General features: G+C 39.5%; 1 protein-coding gene across 2 annotated transcripts in view; it reads left to right on the forward strand.

Moving 5' to 3' along the window:
• Nucleotides 1-22,397, forward strand: part of TTC39B (tetratricopeptide repeat domain 39B) — a 120,373-nt gene that overhangs the window by 17,719 nt on the left and 80,257 nt on the right. Inside the window, exon 2 of one of the 2 annotated variants that reach the window (XM_019739166.2) lies at nt 11,225-11,259. The exons of the other annotated variant lie outside the window; for it this stretch is intronic. Within the exon in view, the coding sequence (XP_019594725.2) occupies nt 11,225-11,259 (35 nt within the window). The remainder of the gene's footprint in view (nt 1-11,224; nt 11,260-22,397) is intronic. 2 annotated transcript variants of the gene reach the window in all.

Here is a 22,397-nt window from a genome sequence, read left to right on the forward strand (position 1 = left end):
TAATTCATTTTTTAAATTTTTTTTTAAATGTATAATGTCTGTTAAGTTTGACATACTCATTATATGATCTATTCTACTAATCCCTTCTGGCACCCTCATTTTTCTGCTAGTTTTAACTAAGTTTCCATATTTAATTTGCTTCTTGTTGGAAACAGAATACCAGCATTTCACTTATGCTGGGACTGATTCAGTTACTTTGTTTTACAGTATAAAGTTTATTCCTCTACATAATATGAATGTGTAGGTAGGCATTTAGCTTCTTACCGAAAATTTCTTGCTGTTGAGGGGGAAATGTTGGTGGGAGTGGAGGAGAATTTAATCTTGACAGAAATGAATATATCAAAAGTTGCAGCCTTTTCTCTCTAAGACTGCCCCAAAAGAACAGATAACAGCTCTCAGCATCTCTGCTTTGCTAGTATCTATAATTCTCATGAAGAGAGATACCATGGGAGGGGAAACACTGTCTGAGTGGTCCAACATTTGGATATACAGCTTCACCCTGCAGTAATAACAATGAAAGTAATAATTTAATGAGAGCTGACATTATCAAGTATTTACTATGGACCAGAAACCATGATAAGCCCTACTACATAAATCTCATTTAATTCTTTCAGCCCCACAAGTGTGATATTACTATTATCTCCATTTTACAATGATGAATATGAATCTTAGAGAAGCCCAAGGCCACCCGCAGTTAGTGATGCAGCGGATGGCCGGACTCTACGCCCTTGTTATTTCCCCCTGGAATGTAAAGCTTAAAGACCATTTTTTAAAAATAATTAATTCCTATTATTTTATAGATTATTTACATCTGTTTCTCACTCCATCTGCAAAATATCCAATTGGGTTAGGGAAGGAAATTCAGTGTTTTACCTGCCTATCTGTGCAAAGGCAGGCAAACGTTTTCTGTAAAGAGCCAGAAAGTAAACGTTTTTGGCTTTGTAGACCATATGGGCTCAGGTGTAACTCCTCAGCTCTGCAGCTGTGACAGGAAAGCAGCCATAGACAATCTGTCAATGTTGAGTGGGACAATGTTCCAGGAAAACTTTATTTACAAAAACAGGCAGCAGGCTGGATTTGGCCCATGGTTGCAGTTTGCTGATGTCTGTCATGTGATCTATGGGGGGACACCAGGACGTGTCCGCCGCAGGAGGCAGAACCAGGATTCCCAGTGCCCAGTGCTGCGCCGTCTCCTACCCAGCCTTCTCCGGGCGGCAGCACCTAGTGCTCACCTGTGCTTTTAGGAAGTTCAAGTCCCATCAGTACCCATCATTAGTAATGTTCTGTACTGACGTGTAGTTCTGTGTGCTTTTCACGTGTGTCATGTAATCCGTGGACATCCCAGTGAGATGGGAAACTGAAGCACAGAGAAGGAAAATAGCATGCCCAAGTTCACGGAGCTAGTGAATGGTGAAACTGGGATTGGAACCCAGGCAGACTGATTCTGAGCGTGAGCTCACGTCCTCTTACCTTATCTCTCCTGCTTTGTGGGCGTTCTCAGTGTGAGGTCGCCTTTGTAGCGTTACTCTCTGGGAACTGCCTCTTCTGAGCACTCATATTAAGAGACAAGATTCTCTATTCTCTTTTTAAGACATGTACTTTGGAGCAGAGCTACAAGTAAGTAAGGGAATGCTACCTCTGTCAATTTTCTGTTATAGCTGGAAAGCTTGAGGGTCGAACAGGATGATGCAAGCAGTTTCTTTTTGCTCATCCTTAGGCTGCACTGGAGACTTTCAGCTGTGGATCCTCTTTAATGATAACAAAAGAGATTACTTACTAGTTGTGTCAGCACTATGCTGGGACATTAAATACATTATCTCATTTAAACCTCACAACAATGCTGTAATTAAGTGGTATTATTCCCATTGCACAGATGGAAACACAGGTTCATTTATGGGCTGTTGGATAAGTTAATTAAATCTCTATTGAGTCTTAGTTTCCTTATTTGGACGTAACCATAGTCTCATCTCATAGAATCATTATGAAGATTAAATGAGTTAATGAATGTAAGGATTTAGAGCAGTTTTTGGCACTCAGTGGTATTACCTATGATTATTATTGTTATTATTATCAGACCACGATAGTAGTAGAAATAGTAGAGGTGAAATGCTCCCTTTTTATGATTGTTAATTAGAAATAAGCATCCAAGTGTCTAACATAATGCCTTGGTGTTGACAAATGGAACTTACTAAAACTCTGTTCATTTTAAGGTACTTCTACTAGTGATGGTTTCAAAATTACAGTTTAAAACAGTCTCCTGGTTCTGCTTATTTTGTATAAAATTATTTTCCTGCAAAAACGGTATGCCCTCAATACTCCTCTGTTTCCCTCTTTAGGGTTTGCACTAAAGGACAGAAGTTCTTGACATATTAAGTGACTGCCAAGGTTCATTTTACATGCATAAAAGTATCTGAGGACTATATACAGGGGAGTAAAATAATTTGCTCATTTATGTTAAATTCAACAATACACAATTGTAAAAATCTTAGGTTTTGCCTGTGTACTCTTTATTGCACACCATCCATCACTTGTACACATTTTATATCTGTACATACCCATTCCTCTATCAGGTTATATTCTATGCCATGTGTACTCTGTTATAATGACAATTTAAAGTAGTTGTTCAATAGTAATTTTGACTATACGTGATTTTCCTTTTAAGTTCTGACCTTAGAACTTAACACCTGCTTTAAGCAGCAACTCACCTGCAAATTTATAATGAAATGCAGGAGGGAAATTTTGTTCCCCTTCATAAAGTTAACCATTACATTTTTCTTAACATGCTAATATACTACTATGTGTTAGTAGAAACTAAAGCAAAGCTAACGTAGTTGCTGTTTTTCCTGAGAGTGACATCTGGTGGTTCTTTTTTAATTTTCATGTGCTTGGCTCGAAGTTGTTGGAAATTCCAAAGAATCCTTGTGTGAACTGCTTTGTTCAACACGCTAGTTAAACTATAGGGGATCAAGGGAGGACCACCGACACGGCTCAAACTCCAACAAGCTCGGCACTGCGTTTACCTGCAGCCCCTCTGAATGCCAGTCTTTCTGAGGGATTTTATTTTAGCGTGTGTGATGGACAGATAGCTGCCTCATTGAGGAAGATTTCTGTTTAATTCAGAGAATTTAGGATTTTGAGTAAGGGATGGTCTCTATGCCTGCTTCTCTGCTTTACTCATGAGGAGGCAGGAGCCTGGAGCCAGTGAGTGTATTGGCTGTCACACTGTGTTGGCCAGGGTCACTGCCCCTCCATTGAGCTGAGGTCCTGGGCTCTGTTCCCCTAAATTACGTGTTCATACTGGGTGATCCCCTGAATAAGAAGGGTCGGGCATTAAACAATAGGAGGCAAAGGCATCTTAAGATAGCAGAAGTAAAGGTAGTTAACATTTTCAAGTCCCTATTTGCTATAATATCCCCAAATTTGGCCTCTCTTCTCTCTTGCAAAAGGAGGTGCAGAATTTTTGGTGTGAAAAAGTTGTCAAGGAGATACAGTGAGGGATCCCAACTTCATGAGACACTGATTTATCCCACATCTGAGAATTCAGTGTCCTCTGGAATTGTATTTATTGAGTCTGTTTTGAGTCGGAATTGTTGTTTGCATTATCTCACTAGTATTTTTACAATAATCTGGGGAGGGATACTAGTTTGGAATCTCCACCCTACACATCAGGAAGTGGAGGATTGAAACGGTGACACCTGCCCAGGGTCAGAGGTAGACCTGACAGGTCTAAATATAACTTCTGGCCTAAATGTGTGTTTCCCATTGTACTATGTTGGAAATGTACTGCATTACTACTGTAATGTTTGAGTGAATAAAACGCAGCTCACCGACATGTATTAGTTGCTTAGTAAACATGTGCTCAATTTATTTATGTGCTCAAAGAAATCTTTCCCAGTGAAATGACTGTTCCTCTGTATCCCCAGGTTTCACTACCCTGTTTCCCCATAAGTAAGACCGGGTCTTATACAGTATTTCCCCAAAAATAAGACTGGGTCTTATATTAATTTTTGCTCCAAAAGACGCATTAGGGCGTATTTTCAGGTGATGTCTTATTTTTTCATGTACAACAATCTACGTTTATTCAAATAAAATCATATCATCTTCTTCTGGAACTTCGTCATAATGTACTAAATGCGTTTGTCTGACGATCTTAATTGGGGCTTATTTTCAGGTAGGTCTTATTTTTGGGGAAGCATGGTATCAGATCTGTGATTTTTGGTAAATATGAAGCTTTGAAAAAAATACAGAATTTATGGGGTAATCTGAGAGCACTACTCTGGATAAGAGCAACCAGAGAACTATATTAAAACTACACTTGGAGAATATGTCAAATTATTTTCAATCTCAAGTGATGAATGTTTAAAATAAAAATTTATAAGGCACAATTTTTTTCTTCTGACATCTGATTTTATGGTTTGTATTATTAAAATTTAAAAACTCTATTTTTGAATACTGTTTGAAAACCTCCGGTTTTTTTTTTTAAATAAGTATATCCAAAAAAAAATCAGATTTTACAACCTGGGCAGGTTCAGAAGATGAACTCTGTCATGTTCTTGTTTTTCTCTCTGATATATTTGAGAATTATGTTCATAGCCTGATTTTTTTAAACCTCGGGAAGGTCACATTTTGTTCCCTGCAAGGGCCACGTGGGGACGTGGAGTGGGAGTCGTCTCCAGTGTATGATCTCAATTGCTTCCCTTCCCTTTGATTAAGAGCTCCATGAGTCAGTTAAGGTTTCACAGAGAACAATGTTAGTCCATGGAGGGGAGATCTGAGGGGTGTTTGCACCCTGCAGACCCAGTAATGGTGATGTTGAAGCTGAGTTTCACATTTGGCTTCAGGGAGACTGAAGGCATTTACACTCCCTCATACAATATGAAATTAAAAAGAAATGTAGCATTAGTAACGGGTGGAGTCCCCAGTTGGGGAGTTTAAATGCTCTGGGAGGCTGTGGGCTAGTGTTTGAGCTTGACAAATACATTGCAGAGAAATGTATGGCAGATGTGAGCAGAATGAAACATTTTTCTGGACAGATGAGCTCAGGGTGAATGTATTTTTTTATTAAAAAACAGTTCTTTGTACTAACAGTTGTCACCCCAATAAACTTTAATTAAAAAGAAAAGCAACCCCCCCAAAAAAAAAAAACACAACACAAAACAGTTCTTTGCCCAATCTTTCTTCAAAAAGTCACTTCGTGGACACATAATAAAGATGTATTTTAAATTAATCCTGATTTAGAAAAATCAACACTTTATTGAAGTTATAGTGGGGAATGCTGTTACTTAAGTTCACGTTTTTCATGATTCCTTTAACTAGCAGTGTGCCCTCTCTTCTATGTATGAAAAGATTTACATCCAATATTTGAAGAACGCTCCTAGTGTGTCACTATGGTAATGATGTGTAACAGCTGATGTCAGTTTGTTTTCCCCTTTTCCCATTTTGATTCACCAGGGGTGAAGGCCATGCAGAGGAGTGTTTGCAGTCCCTCAGACCTCAATATCCGTGGCTCTTCATCCCTGCCCGAGCCCTGTGGGGGGCTGGGGCATTCTCTTCCCTGGGAATGCTCCAGATGTGCCCCAGAGCCAGGTGTAGAACCTGTGACCTGTCATGAGTTCTCAGAAGCTCTAGAATTCTTTGAACCCACGGAACCAAACACACAGCTTCGTTGGTCAATAGAGCGGAATGTTGGGTGAAAACTCCAGTGAGGATGGTCTGGTGCTATGGGGTGAGGCGTGGCTCTCACTGAGGAGGAAGGAAGGTGTCCACAGCCCCATCGGACTTTGTCATCCCTTCCTAAAGGGTAACAGTGAAATGAGAACATGGTTGCATCAGCTCACAGAGCCATGAAGTCTTCCAGATGAGAGAGGGAGAAATAGACGAAGACGCAGAGGAGGAGGAGGAGGAGGAGGAGGTAAGGGGAGAGAGGAAGAGGCCACAGAGAAGTCGTTCGACTTTTGGATTTGTGGGACCTAGTTTTAATTTTTAACGTAATTTTTACGTTCCTTCCTACTTTCTCTTCCTCTTGGAGTAATATTTACCACATATTCCTCTTCCTACGACAAAGTGAATTAAAATTTGTATGGGAGACCTGAAAAGTTTATAAATAAATCTATTTGGTCTTCTTGGAAATTAAAGCAAACTATCTAAATTATTACTGTTACTAGCATATTTGTCATCTCCCCTTTAGGGATAGAAATAGTGTAAACTTTTTATCCTTAGTGTCTTCATTATTTAAGATTCTTAAATTACTTAAACATTTATTAGGAACCTGCTGTTATTTAAATGCACTTACATGCATTTTTATACTCAGAATACGACCAAGGTAACAAATTAACATGAAAATTGTGTAGAAAAGTCTTAATAGTTGAAACAGCACCCCCTTTCCTCAGTTCTGTGTCCATTTCTGTGACCAGGGTCCTCCCTCCATCGGGGGTGGGGCAGGCTCCCCACCCAGCAGGGAGCAGGGCCTGGAGTGTTAGCCTTGCTTCAGGAAGCTCCTCCAGGGAATCTTCCACCTGACAGGGTTAGACCCATTTGCTAAATTGCAAAGTGAAGTTGCTCAAGGTAAGGAGCCTCCATCTCAAGACAAGGGTACTCAGCCAGCCGGGCAGCCACCAGTGATTTGCTAAGAGACTACGAAGTGCAAAGTACCTGGGTTATAAAGTGGATTCAAAAGGAGGACGATAGCCCTTGACTCGAGCCAGGGAGTCAAGATAGGCTCTTGAAGAATTTGGGTGTCACTGTGAGGCACTGTGGTTATGAGGCAGGTGTGGCCCAGTTAAACTAGGTTATACTAATATAATATAAACACCTGTTGTACTGTGCCCAAGGGGAGCAGCTCCTCACCGCTGCTTGGCCCCAGCATGGCAACGGGGGCGGCACAGGCAGCTGCCTTCAAGGAAGGAACTGAACACTGAGATTTTCCTATGAGCACATCCTATTTGTCAGCAGCAGGAGCTTTCCTGTCATGTTTTCCTCAAACGGAAGGACTCTGGCTGCTTCTCTGATTGTATGTTTCAACTGTATACGAGTCCCCATGGTATGCCGTACCCGGTACTGGGAGATTTAGGGGGAACCAGTTTCTGGTAGTCACTGGGGACATGAAAACCAACACTGGAGAAGCACTGGGAAGTTGATGGTGAGTATGGAAAAGCAAGGAGACCAGGGTCAGACAATTCTAGTTACGCTATGTGATGAATATACGTGGGCATACTTGGGGCTTGGTGGGGTGCTGTAGACTAGCAGTCTGCCGCAGATCTAGTGCCAAACCCAGAGAGGAAAAGAGCTTCTTGAGGCAGCAGTAGGAAAGGATGGAATTTGAGGGACAGAGGAAAAGGAAGCCATTGGTCCCTGGGTATATGGAAGGGGGGTATGAACAGACAGTCTCTTTGACTTCTGGCGTTTAATCCCCCAGGTGTACCCTTATTAGTTTTCCCCAGGGAGCCGGGAAACTATTTGCAGGTGCCCAGGGAGAGAGTGTGTTGTCACGATTAATGTCAAAGTATAATTTTCAAAAATTAGCAATACGACTGTCATAAAGACATAAAATGCACACGTCAAAATTTTATTTAGCCCATCAAGGCAGAAACCAATGAGATGGTAAACTGATTCAAAGGGTATTTACGGAACTTGGATATTTATAGGCTTAAAAACAAAAAAGAATGTTAGACTAGGATTGCTAGGCTGTACATCATTGGGTGATGTCCTGTAGGGCGAGATATCGATGACATTTGGGGTTTCTCCACCACTCAGAAATCTTTTTAACATGTAACTTCACAATGTCTGGGTTCTAACCAGATAGCAAAGTTCAAACACAGGTACATTCTTGAGAAGAAATAATCCTCGAGAGGGCGTGTTCAACCATGCTGAAGTATGGCGTGAGAGGGTGTGCTGCCACCTCTGCCCATCCCCTTTCCGCTGCTGCCCAAGTGCCTCGGTTCCAAGTTTTGGATAGTTTCATTAACATTTAAGAAATGCTTGGGAGTTCAGGAAATCTGAGATTGAATCCTAGTTTCTTCGCTTACCAGTTGTGTAATATTGGGCAGGTAATTACCTGCAACTGGATTTACTTGCTATAAATGGGAGGAGCAAATGAGAGAGCTTTTGTAAAGTACGTGGCACATTAGTTCTGCTGTTTACCTTTCCTCTTTTTAGTTCTGCTGTTTACCTTTCCTCTTTTTAAAATGAAAAAAAAAATTCCCCTTTTGTCTGGCCTTCTTAAACAGTTCCCTTCCTCCTCCCTCCGTCTTTTCCTTTCTCCCTCTGTTCCTCCCTTTCTTCCTTCCTCATCTCTAGTTTATTAGAATAATATCCTAGAGCTCTGATGGGTTTTCTGAATTAGTAATGGAGGTATTCTATTTAATTAACATACAACATTGTGTAAGTTTAAGGTGTACAACATAGTGATTTGGGATATGTGTTATTGCAAAGTGATGACCATGATAGGATCAGTTAGCACATCTACAACCTCACGTATTTAGTTTTTTTTTTTCTTTTTCTCGTGTGGTGAGAACTTCTAAGATCTGTCCTCTTAACAACTTTCAAATATACAGTGCAGTATTGTTAACTGGTCACTGTTGTGTAGTGGGCTTTATTTAGAGAGCCTTTTGCGTATGAAAAAATGGAGAGCTGTTATTTAAGTGAAGATGATATCTTACTTGATAGCCTTTGTTTTTCTTTTTCTGAGGGTGGTGATGAGGGGGCAGTATTTCTTGTTTAAGTGTAAATATTAGCCTGGTCTCCTTTTAAATGGAGAGCTGTCTTCCCAAGTTGTCCTTTTTGGGGAGGTGTTTCTTGTTTTAGTGTAAATATTAGCCTAGTCTCTTTTTATTTTATTTTTATTTATTTTATTTTTTAATCTAGTTGTGGGGGAGGCACAGTTCAGCTCCAAGTCAAGTCGTTTTCAATCTAGTTGTGGAGGGCACAGCTCACTGGCCCATGTGGGAATCGAACCGTTGACCGTGGTATTATGAGCACTTCATTCTAACCACTGTGCCAACCGGCTGCCCCTGGTCTCCTTTTAAATGGACAGCTGTCTTCCCAAGTTGTCCTGTTTGAAGTGCACTCAGTATGTATTTCAGGGTCTGCTGTGTGTCCTGCTCTGGGTTGAGGTGTGCGAGAGGGAGGACGGACACACAAGCCTTCCAGGACTCTGCTGTCCACCTTTCCCCTTGCTCTGTAAAGGGCAGCCCAGGCAGTGTTAACAGTGATGCCAGAGGGACTGTGAGCTGGTGTCTGGTACAGGCAACGGGTCATCACTGCCGGACATGGGTTCCGGGAGCGCAGATTCTCTCCTCTTCTCCACAACCCCTTGCACAATAACCTGTGTGCTGCCATGTGGGGCATTGAGCTGTGATTCAACATGACAAAAGCTGTGATACCAGAAGCCTCTTCAGACTTTTGATTTGGAGAAAGGAGTCTTTTTCTAGATAGAAATTTGTATAGAGGCTGGAGATGCATCTTTTTACTTTTGCCTTGGGGTCTTGTGCTCCAGGACCAGCTCATTTCTCGTCCAGGGGCTAGTTGATAAACTTCTGATGTTGCTCTGGGAGAGTGAGGATGAGAATGAATGGCCCTCACCTCTACCTCCCTCCCTTGCAGAGTATGGTATTAATGTAGATTAATTCCTATTGGTCAGGAAACCCCGATTCTAAACTCAGTTGTGCCACGACTCATAATGTTGTTTCTTCTTTTTAGTATTAATATATATTTTTTCCTTTCGTGCCTAAATGCAGAGTCCAGTATAGTTTAAACATTGTTCAATATTAACAGTCACCCAAGGGAAACGTTCTGCACCCCTATTTCTACCTTTCTGTATCACAGCTTTCAGTAAGGTAATATGATTAGTGTCTTGACAGTCCATGCTCCATTCATTCATTCATTCATTCATTCTTCAACATGTATTTATTGAGCAACAACTCTGTGCCAAGCCCTGGTGACTCTTCTGTAAACATGATGAATAAGAACCAGCCCCGATGGAGACAGATTTTAGCCAAGCAAACAAACAAGATGATTAGAGATTATGATAAGATTATGAATTAAATAAATCAGATGATAAAAAACTGTAAGTAAACTGCTATTCTTAGTGATTTTAATTAGGGTTATCAGACACCGTCTCCTTGAGGAGGTGGCTTTCTGAGCTGAAAACAGAAAGCTGAGAATGAGTCAGCTGCATTCTACCGAAGAGAACAATGCAGAGAGCTGTGGGACGAGTGTGTGTGTGGGGGGAGGGCAGGAGGGTGGAGAGGTGGGCAGGGCCATTTAAAGCTTCGTAGATCCTGAGAAGGAGTTTGGGTTTATTCTCAGTGCAATGGAAAGCTCTTAGAGAGGTCTAGAGCGGTGGAATGGTATGAGCTTATTGAAAGAAGAGAGAGAAAAGAATAACTGTGGCTGTTGTGTGGGGCATGGGAGTAGGGAGACCAGTGTGGTCCTTGTGTTTGGGCCACACTGATGAGGGTCGGGATGTGAGAGAAGGAGGCTTTGGCGATTTGACTGGGTGGTGGTGGGTCCCAAATACCTGGATGTTGCTTGGATTTGATTTTTGCATCTATGAGGGAGCTTTGTGTGTGTATGAGTTTGTGAGTGAGTATGTGTGTGTTTGACTGTGAGTTTATGTGTGAGATTGTGTCAGGGTGTATGAATGTGTGCACACGTGTGGATTTGTGAGTGGATATGATTGCGTGTGTGTGTGTGTGTGTTTTTTCTCCTGTTGTAGTTTTTGAGCAGGCCATTGGCATGAAGGGAAGGGCTATCCTATGTGGTGCAGATTTACAGATGAAACCAGGGGGAAAGTCTGGTGGCAGGAAGACTAGCTAGGAGGGTAGTGAAGTTAGATATGAAAGAAAGGCCCGGAGGATGCTAATTTGGCTAGCCATGGAGAAAGAGGAGACTAAATTGGGTAAATCCTGTTATTTGTTTTATTCTATGTCTGAGATGAATGAGACTGAGGACTGAAAGATAACTCCATTAAAAAATCACACTCTTTCAAATCACCCCCGTTTGATTGCTAGCCAAGTATTTTACCAGTCTTAATTATTTAAAAAAATTGAATCTCACTTAAATTCATATACTTGATTTCTCTGAAAGGCATTTCATTAGTGAGAGTTGGTTGATTCCACTACATCCCACCAGAACTGTCCCCTGCCCCTGCACACGCCCTCATACTCATTTTCTCGTTAGAGTTCTTGATTCTTGAGAAACTCATTGTACTTTTTGTCCCCTCCAGGACATCTTTGAAGATGCCTTGGAAACCATCTCTATGTAAGTAGTAACATAATAAAAAGCATGTATAAAGAAAAATGGATAATTCTCTTACATAAAATGTACGTATTTCATTTTTGTTTTTTTGAGAGTGGTGACTACTGTCAGAACGAAGTCACTTTTCTGTAATTCAGGAGTTAGGATGGTGTATGGTATGTTTCAGAAAATATTAAAGTTACTTTCAGATGTATTTTTGAGTATTATTTCTTATAACATTAACTAAACTAAAGTAAAACAAAACATGTTTTCCAACAGATTAAATTTTGTTTATAGCTAACTCTTTTACAGGTTCCCCCTGTTGTTTGAAAATAGAGCGTTCCTACTAAACCTTTCATGAGCCAAAGTGGCATAAAGTGAAGAAGCAGTTACCATTAATTTCCATGGAAAAATTTTTGAGCATTCCCAGCCCCCAAGAATAACCTACCAAATCATACCAAATAACACTAACATATAGTAAAAGCAGGAATGCACAAACTGAATTGAGATAAAGCACCAGTGCTCACACATACAGTTCACAATATGGCGGCTTGATGCTGAGATGCTGAGTGTGGTTCCAGGGAAGGAGCTCAGTGGGGCCCCTCTCGCTGCTCAGAGCACCCGCTGTCTCTGTAAGGGATTGCGGCAAAACAAATGCTGAACACTATTTTCGCTTTTTTTAAAAAGTGAAAAACAGCTTCTGATTTCTTTCCATTGGTGACAACAAGTATTGATATAGGGCTTTTATAAAAGTGGAGTGGCGTAAGGTGAACTTTCGAAAAGTGGGGATACCTGTCCATCTTGTTTATTTACACGGTTAACCTCATATTGTAGAGTTCTGCTTTTGGTTTGCACTTAGTTTTATTATAAGCATTTTATAGAAGCCTACATAGTTTTTGTAATGATTTTAAGTGACATCACATAAGATCAGATGGAGCACCACAATTATTTACTCATTTCTCCATTGTTAGATCTTTATATGTTTAACTGGTTTAAAAACTTTTAACTTAAGTGATGGATATTTTCATGTGTATAGCTTTGTCATATTTTTGAATTATCTCCAAAGATTAACTTCACAGGTGTAGGACTACTTGATTAAAAGGGATGAATATTTTGTTTTTGCAAATGACCTTTCTGTATTAATCACCTTGGGTTACCATAAAAAAATATCACAGACTGACAGACTGTGTGGCTTAAACAACAGAAATTTATTTTCTCACAGATCTGGATGCTGGAAGTGTGAGATCAGGGTGCCAGCTTGGTGAGGTTCTGGTGAGACCACTCTTCCTGGCTTGCAGATGGCTGCCTTTGAGAGAGAGGGAGAGAGAAGAGGAAAGAGAGAGAGACAGAGAGAGAGAGAGAGGAAATGAGAGGGAGAGAATGAGAGAGAGAGAGAACACCCTCGCTCTCTGGCATCTTCTAAAGGCACTAATCCCATCAAGGGGCCCATTCTCAGGACCGAATCTAAACCTGTTATTCCCCAAGGCCTCATCTCCAAATACCATCACAGTGGGGGGTTGGGAGTTAGAGCTTCAACATGTGAAAAATGGGGGAACACAATTCAGTCCATAGCACTTTCAAAAGAGTTTTTTAAATCAGTTTACATGAACAGTGTAAATGAACAGTGTACATGAACAGTTACATACAGTGTAAGTAAAATGGTTTAAAATGTAGCATCATCACTGGGTATTATTGGAAACAGTTTTGCTGCTTAAACAATGCCTAATTGCTCTAGTTTTAAAAAATTTTCTTCATTATCATTGTTTGTTTCGTACATTGCATTTCCTTTTGTATGAATTCTAGTCTTCTCTGTTTAACTTTTGTCTCAATGTTTTTCTTATATACTTATGAACTTTAAAATATATATACACTTTTTTATATTTGCTAAAGATATTTTCTCCTAATTGTTATTTTTCTATATGTTAGAGTTAACAAATTTTTATATTGTCCGAAGGTTTTAATGTTTATGTTGTTGAATGTTTATTTCTGTGATTAAACAAACTTAATTGTGATTAATATTAAGAAATCCTTTTTATTTTGGAACAGTTTTAGATTTGGTGTGAAAATATACAGAGAGAATCTGTATACCCCACACTGGTTTTCCTTGTTGTTAACTTCTTACGTTAGCATGGTACATTTGTCACAGTAATCCAATGTGGATGCATTATTATTATTAACTTAACTACATACTTTATTCAGATTTCTTTTGTTTTTACCTAGTGTCCTTTTTCTGTCCCAGGACCTCCTTCAGGATACCACATTGCGTTTACTCATTATGTTTCTTTAGGCTTCTCTTGGTTGTGACCATTTGTTAGACTTCCCTTGTTTTTTATGACTTTGACAGTTACGAGAAATACCGGTCAGTTATTTTGTGGAATGTCTCTCAGATGGGATTTGTCTGGTGTTTTTCTCATGATTATAGACTCGGGTCATGTGTTTTGGGGAGGAAGACCACAGATAGGAAGTGCTGTTTTCATCAAAGGTACATGTTATCAACATGGTTTACTATGATGTGAAACTTGATCACATGGCTTGAGATGGTGTTTGTTAGGGTTCTCCATTGTAAAGTTACTCTTTTTTCCCCCTTCCATGCTCGTCCTGTACTCTTTGGAGATAATCTGTTTATGTGATATATATATATATTTAAATCACTTATATATATTTACTTAAATCAGTATATATACTTAAATCACTTATATATATATATTTAAATCACTTTTAAGGTGTGTGTGTTATCTGCCATCCAGAAATCTTACCATTTTTCAGCTCTGCTGCTGCTGCTCCACGTTGAGTGGCAGGACCTGAGCTTGGGCTGTAATGGGAGCCTGCAGTCTAGGAGGTGGCAGGCAATCAGGCTGTAGGGCTGGTAATTGGAGTTAAGCAGTGGAGGCACTGCTGTTTCCAGCAGGAAGCTAGGATAGATACCAGGTGCACACCAGAAAGGAGTTCAGGTCGAAGGGAAGAAAACAGGTCAGCCTGATGTAATGGATGTGACCAGTGAACAGCACACATTATCACTTGTGTTTCTCTGCATTAGACTGGCAGTGACATTACCTTTGGGTCCATAAGGCACTGTCGGCTATTTTTTTTTTTAACATCTGTTAGTTTCTAAAAAAACATTAAATCCTAGGGAAATAAACAAAACTCCGAACTTGACATTCAGTTTCCGGTTTTCACGTGTAAGTTAAGGAGCTTGGAAGTTGCCACTCTATCCTAACAACAAGTAAAAAGTTGAGCAGACTGAAAAACACACAGTTCATTTTGAATCCATAGGAAGAGAGAAGACAAAGGGCAAATTGCTGGCCCCAGGATTGGAGAGACAGACTAGTGACTACAGGGAGTCACTGCTTGTCAGATCAGAGACTCAGGCAGAAACCACTGTGAGAACCAGTTCCAAGGTAGGAAGCCTAACCTGTGACTGATGAGTTGCTGAAGGCTCAGTATGGACAACTCCGAGAGTTAAAAACTCCAGGGGAACCTTGTCATGGGGGGGGGAGGGAGGGCACCAAAAATATGGTGAAATGTACCTCCAGAAGCTTGATCAGATTCTCGTATTAAATAGAGGAAGAAAGTCTCCATAGGCTTCCGGGGGGTGGGGTAGGGGGAAGGGAAAAGGAACCATTTTGAAATCTGTCAGAGTACTGCATTATGTTGTTCTTACTAACCAGAACCTAACCTGCTGGGGTATTATCAGAGCCTAATTGACGTGGGTAAGGGAAATACCCAATTCCAGCCCACTGTAGTTATTGTGTCCCACCTATGGGGGGAGAAACCGAAAAGTGAGAAGTATTTGTGAAGTTCACTGTCCAGAGGCATAGGCTCACTAAAAGACCTAACCGTAGGACTAGAGAACACTTCCTCTCCCCACACCCCTCACCGACACATTACTACAGGCCTGTTTACAGCACTTCCTTTTATTCTGTACACCATGTCCAGCTATCAAGTAAAAATTATAAGGTATGCCAGAAGGCAGAAAACACAATTTGAAGAGAAAGACAGCAAGCAGCAGAACCGGCTATAGCAGGGATGATAGAATTGTCGATGGAGGAATTTAAAACAACTATGAGTAATATGGCCAGGGCTCTAATTGATAAAATAGACCATATGTAAGAACAGATGGATAGTGGGAACAGAGAGGTGGAAATCATAAGAAAGAAACAAAAAGAAATGCTAGACATAAAAAATACTGTAACAGACACGAAGGATGCCTTGATGGTCTTATTAATAGACTGGATGTGGCTGAGGAAAGAATCTCTAAGTTAGAGGCTATATCGATGGAATCCTCAAAAACCAAAAAGCAAAGAGAGCAATCACTGAAAAACAACAACAACAACCAAACAGAAAAACCAGAAGCAACTAATCAAGGACAGTGGGACGACTGCGAAAGGTGTAATACACGTGTAATGGGAACACCATAAGGAGACGAAAGAGAGAAAGGAACAGAAGAAATATTTGAAACAATAGTGACTGAGAATTTTCCCAATTAATGTCAGATAACAAATCACAGGTCCAGGAAGTTCAGAGAACATCAAGAAGCATAAATGCTAAAATAATGACACCTAGACATATCATCTTTAAACTACAGAACAAAGATAAAAAATCCTGAAAGAAGCTGGAGGAAAAAAACACTTTGCCTATAGAGGAGGAAAGATAAAAATTACATCCAATTCAGAAACCGTGGCAGCAAAAAGGGGTAGAGTGAAATATTTAAAGTGTTGAGAGAAAAGAACCCCACCAACCTATAATTCTGTACTCTGTGGAATTGTCCTTAAAGGTGAAGAAGGAAAAACTTTCTCAGATAGACAAAAATTGAGGGACTTTGTTGCCAGTAGACCTGCCTTGCAAGAAATATTAAAAGAAATTCTTTGGAGAGAAGGAAAAATAATATAGGTCAGAAACTCAAATCTACATGAAAGGAAGAGCATCAAAGAAGGAATATGTGAAAGTAAAACTTTTGTTATTAATTGATTTGACAAATAATAGTTTGTTCAAAATAATAATACCAACAATGTATTTCATTATGTATGCATCTCGTATACATACATGTTTATATATACTTATATATAAGTGAAATGAATGACAGTAATGATACAAGGTACGGGAGGGAGGAATTAGATTTTTTATAATGTAATCACATTACCTGTGATGTGGTATAGTGTATTTGAAAGGGGCCTTGGATTAATTGTAAATGTGTATTGCAAACACTAGGGCAATCACTAACAAAAGTAAAGAAACAAGTATAACTGATACACTAAGAAAGAGAAAATGGAATCATATAAAATGCTCTGTTAAAATCACAAAAGGCAGTAAAAGAGTGCAAAACAAAAATAGAAACAAAGAACAAGGGCAACAAATAGGAAACAGTAATAAGTATGGTAGATATTTATCCAACTATATCAATAATCACTTTGAATGTCAAAGGTCCAAATGCACCAATTAAAAGACAGAGAGTGTCACAGTGGAGCAAAACATGACCCAACTGTATGTTGTCACCAAGGAACCCACTTTAAATATAAATATACATACAGTTTAAAAGTAAATGGGTGGAGAAAAATATACCATGCTAATACTAATCAAAAGAAATCAGGAGTAACTATATTAATTTCTGATAGCGAAAGGTGTAATACACGCGTAATGGGAACACCATAAGAAGACGAAAGAGAGAAAGGAACAGAAGAAATATTTGAAGTAAGGATAGTTATCAGGGATAAAGAAGGGCCTTACATAATGATAGCAGGATCAATTCTCTTAGAAGACATAACAGGTTTTGATGCGTATGCATCTAAGAGCAGAGTGTTAAAGTATGTGAGGCAAAAAATGAGAGACCTGCAAGGAGAAATGGATGAATCTGTCATGATAGCTGGTGACTTCAGCACACTTCTCAGAAATGGACAGATTCAGCAAGTAGAAAATCAACAAGGGCATAGTTGAACTGAAAAAAGCTTTCAATTTAACCCAACTGGAGTTAATTTAGATCCTTCTCTCATGGAAACCCTAAAATTGCTAGCCCACTATTCCAACAGCATTTGCTAAGTCTGCGAAGGAAAGAAAATTTATGTATGATTGTGTTTATCAAATAATTTCATTAAAGTAACAATGCTCTGTTTTGGGGCTTTCTGTTTTTTTTGCTTTCATCTACGGGTCTGTTACTTGCAAACTGCTCTTTGTTCAACCACTTGTAGTTTAGATGCTTTAATATTAGTATGTCTGGTTCTCAGAAGAACAGCATTCAGAATAACCCCTGGAGGTGATGTAGGTGATTTTGACTTGTGACTGTCAGAAACCCTTCATGAACTTTTAAAATCCAGAATTCTGGAGGCCTTTGTGTCTTGGCTTCTTTTATTCTACCGTCAACCAAGTTACAGTTTTTCTCATCCTGAAAACAATCATTTTAACGCTACCTCACTTTCTAATTATCTATCATTTTCTTTTCCATTCATTGCCTCTTTCAGCCTCTTGGGCTGTATTTATCTGCTGGGACCAGCATTTTCTTTTGTCATCAAATTCTCACTTCCTGTCCTGCTCAGTTTAGCAAATCCAAAGGTTTACCCATTTTAGAATTTATTTTGCTCTTTTGGGTTTCTGATGTGCCTTATTTCTTGTGTTCCTTAAGACGGTCTCATCAACACAACAGTTTTGTGTGTTTCAGTGTTGCCAAAATCCCTGGTACATGCTCCCCCTACGTTGGGTCCATTAATAGTACCACTTTACCTAATAGAGAACCTCATCTTTTACAAATAGAGCCCAAAGTGAGAAGGGTAGCCAAAGTACATATGAGAATCCATGCCTTAAAAATCTTGCCTTTTACTTTTAGTAGCCTCTATCCAGAGTCTGTTTATAATTAATTCTCACCTGATTCTAAAAAAGTTTGCTTTGTGGCATAATTTTGCCAGAGTTCTGGCAGGTATGGTGAAGGATTGGTTTTAGAAGCCAGTTTGCTGATAGTGGCGAAAAATGGAAGTGGAAAAAGAAAGAGAATATGACATAGAGTCATGGAACTCAAAAGCACAGCAGTGTCGTTTTACATTGCTTAGTTGCACACAACTAGATGTACGTTCCCAGAGGGACAAGTCTTTGGACTTGACAGGTGGACTTGAACTACAGTCGCTGCCACCATTTACTGGCTGAGAGGCCTGGGACCAGTTTCTCTGAGTCTCATTGTCTTCATCCTCTCATGGATTTATTGGGGAGATAAAATGAAATTTAAATGTGATAATGGGAGTAAAGCACATAGTAGGTGCTCAGTAAATATTGCTACTTTATTGCTCCCCCCACCCCAGTTGGTATCAGTCTCCACTGAGAAAATCGTGTTCATCAAGCTGTCTCTGAGACATTGGGAAAAGGTTAAATTGTATCTAGTATATTCCATTTAAGGAAATTTCAGAATGACGAAGAATGTTTTAAAATAACCTTTTGAAAGTCAGTAGGATACCCTTCATTCACAGGGAAAGCTCACTTGGATGTTTTCTTTTATTTCCCCAACACAGAGTGTGATGTATGTATGTCTCCTGCATTACTGACCCTTTTTGAAATTAAAAGTCTTGCAGCAGTAATCTGTTATTCCACATTTTTATTAAAAAAAAATTATGTATGCTTTCTCCGATTAGAAACACGTTAATTGTAAAAAATCTTCAGTTGTTTTTTGTGTGAACTTTCAGTTTGTCCTAATTTCAGGGTCTGTCAGTATTTTTCTCTCATTTTGTCCTGAATTTGTGATGCCACAACCATGCCTTTGTGATCCATTAGCTGCTCAAGTCAGTGGAGCTCTTTTTCTTTCCACCGTCCAAACCGCACATTTTAGTTTCATGTTTCCAGCACACAGAGAAATGCTTCAACCTCTCCGGAGCAAGATCCAGTCTTCTTGCCAATCTGATGATTAATTTCTTCCTGGGAAATTTTTCTCCTGAATTTCTAATGAAATGATGCGAGCTAACAAATGAGGGAGGTCTTAAATGGTTTCCACTGAAGAAAACAATTTCCTCCTTCCCTTTCTGCTTAATGGATTTATCACTGCAGACATTGATTTTCCTACTTCTGGATCTTTGTGGTAACAACTGTTTTATTTTAACCAAGTAGTTTGGAAAGTTGCTAGGTTGGTAAACTGGTAGATCATACAAACATCTCCACCATTGAGATGTTCTTTTTAAAAATTAAAGTTGTTGATGAACTTACTGAGTTGCCTGGCGGAGGAAGTGACCTCTTAGGGAGGGACTGCAAATTAGACCCATCGTATCATCTATAGAAATTTGCCCGATGATGGGCTGTGCCATAGTCTCTTGCTTCCTGATTTAACAATTCCATGCTGGCACGTGCTTCTTGGTGTTCTGCTGACTGGGTATCCTTTCCCAGAGTTTGTGCACAACTACCATGTGTGATAATGTAGTGGTGAGTGTAAATAAAGTGTGTTCATAAATTAAGTGTGATAGGACATGTGAAGAATAAATAAAATATTTGGGGCTTCCAAAATGTGATGGGACATGTGAAGAATAAATAGAATGTTTGTGGTTGGGAGATAGGAGCAGCTGACATTGGTTTTGGGTTTTGAGGGACACCAGAGTTATCTGGGAAACATGGACAAATTGAAGTTGGGTCACTGAAGATTCCTGGCTTCTGTAGAGAGGAGAGTGGACTAACCATTTGGAATTATTGTGACTTGGTAGTGTTTTCAATTAACCTCTTTCTCGTAAAAGCCACAATGGGCAATTATGGCACAAATATTTAATGAACTGGGAAGCCTGTTTGGGTACTAGTTAATCACGATTTTTTCTTTATGGTAGTTTAGAGAATCAGAGGAGACAGAATAAATGTATGTTCAAAGGCTGTTAGAACAGATGCAGGTTTAATATGTTCTCAGCAGTGGTCTCTTATATTCCATAGCATCTTATTAAAATTTTGAATTTATCCTTACATAGAAATTCGTATGTCTTTAATCAAGCCACGAGGCACTGTGAATGCAGTGGGGGAATGAATGTGCTTTTGTGCAAGAACTATGGCGAATTTGTCCTTACCTTTAGAAGTCGGAAAAGGTGAGAAGGTGGCATTTCTAGCTAGATAAGAAGCTTACAATAAAAATATTTTGTAGCATAGTATTTCTCATGGACTTTTTCCTGCTTCACACCTTCTCTTGTGAACCATAAGTTGTAGATTAAAATAATATAAATCATTTAAGGCCTCCCCCCCACCCCGCCATTAGGTTAGACCAATTAATTATGATGCAAGAGTTTGGTCTGTTTTGAGGTTATTTAGGGTAAAAAAAAATGGCTGAATGATAGTTAAAAAGCATCTAGTTAATATTTTTCTTCCTTGTGGTTAAATTATAAATAGTAACTACAGGCAGAGTTGGATTTATTTTCATTTTTCTCTGATCTTTTTTTTGGCCCAACTTCCCTGTCTAGGTAGGTATAGATGGTGTTCAGGTCTGGAGAGGGACCCCCATCTCCCCCCGACCCCCCCCCATCTGATTTTTCTTAATCAGGTTGGCACTTAATTTTTTAATTGGATCTAAGATGCCATTGACATTGGTATTTTATAAACCACTAAGGAAGTAAAACACAATGGAGAATTTCATAGGAGACTTTTCATAAGGGAAAGGAAACAGAACTATGACACAGGAAGACACAATAAAGAAACTTGGATATTTTAATCTTGATAGTACTAGGTGGAGAGGGGGGAACCTCTGAGTTTCGGCCCTGAGAAGTTTTTTAAATAGCTCTATTGCATTATTAATTTTATCCCATAACATCTCTGTTTTAAATTTACAATTTGCTGAAGGTTGGTGCAAAAGTAATTGCGGCTTTTGCAATTATTTTTAACCTTTTAAACCGCAATTACTTTTGCACCAACCTAATATATTTACAGAATTATACAGGCATCACTACAATCTAATTTTGAAACACTTTATCACCCGAAAAAGAAAACCTTGTGCCCCTTTACAGTCCCTTTCCTTTCCCACCCCTACCCCTAGGCAACCACTAATCTAATTTCTATCCCTATAGACATTTCATAAAAATGCAATCATATGTGTTCTTCTGTGTCTGGCTTTCGAGGTTCATCCGTGTTATACGATATATCAGTACTTCGTTCCTTTTTATAGCTGAATAATAATCAGATGTACGGACATACCACATTTTGTTTATCCATTAATAAGTTCATGGACATTCAAGTTGTTTCCAGTTTTTGGCTACTGTGAATAATGCTGCTACAAATAATCGTGTACAAGTCTTTGTGTGGACGTGTATTTACACTTCTCTGGCATACACACCTGGAGTGGAATTGATGGGTCCTGTGGGAAGCCTGTGTTTAAGTTCTTAATACTCTAACAATTTGAAGCAGAAGCTGGTTTTTGGTCTGAATGTTAGTTACCAGTGTGGCCCAAACAACATCAAGCAGGTAGTTTAATTTTAAATGAATTGGGTTCGTGGTGCCCTCAGGTGATTGGCAAAAGCAAATGCAGATTCTTTCCCCAATAACTTCACTTTGATCTTGGCCAGTCAAACTTGCTGGCAATTTTAAGATGCATGCTGGTTTTAGGGATATTACAGAATGAAAAATCATGTATCATAGAGTCAATGAAATACAGTAAATGGAAATAAAAGTTCTCTAAAAAGCCCAGAGTGAGCAGTATCCTGTATCTTTTCCCTGTATCGAATTGCCTTTCTGTGTATTTTTTTTGTGTGTGTGCTATTAGGTCTCCTTTGATGGTCTGCTGTTGTATTGGAACTTCCAAAATGAGCAATTCTTTAAATAAGGCTATTGAGAGAGTGTGCATGCACATTTTGTTAAAGTATATATATTCTACATATGCTCCCTTTCACTATGAGGAGGGGTGACAGGATGTCATATCTTGAAGGAAGGCTCCTTAGTGACCTTTTGGTCCAATCCGGCTTACCAAGGAGGCCCAGCAGAGGTGGACTTGGTGTTGTTGGTGGCACAATGAATGACCCAGGAGGCCCTATAGGCAGGACCTTTGCCATTGTGGTTACCCTTACTGTGGGCTCAGGAGCCTCTCCGTCACTCAGCCCTGGGTAGCAATGCCCAGTTGTATTTGAAAGCCAGAGGGAACCACCTTCCAGAGCTGAATTTCTCACCACCACCATCAGTGACCTTCTGGACTTGGCAATGGCTCTGTGCTCCTCTGTCTGGAACTCTTTTGATAGCTGTAA

The sequence above is a fragment of the Rhinolophus sinicus genome, linkage group LG04 (genome assembly GCF_036562045.2).
Source record: "Rhinolophus sinicus isolate RSC01 linkage group LG04, ASM3656204v1, whole genome shotgun sequence".
NCBI lineage: Eukaryota > Metazoa > Chordata > Mammalia > Chiroptera > Rhinolophidae > Rhinolophus > Rhinolophus sinicus.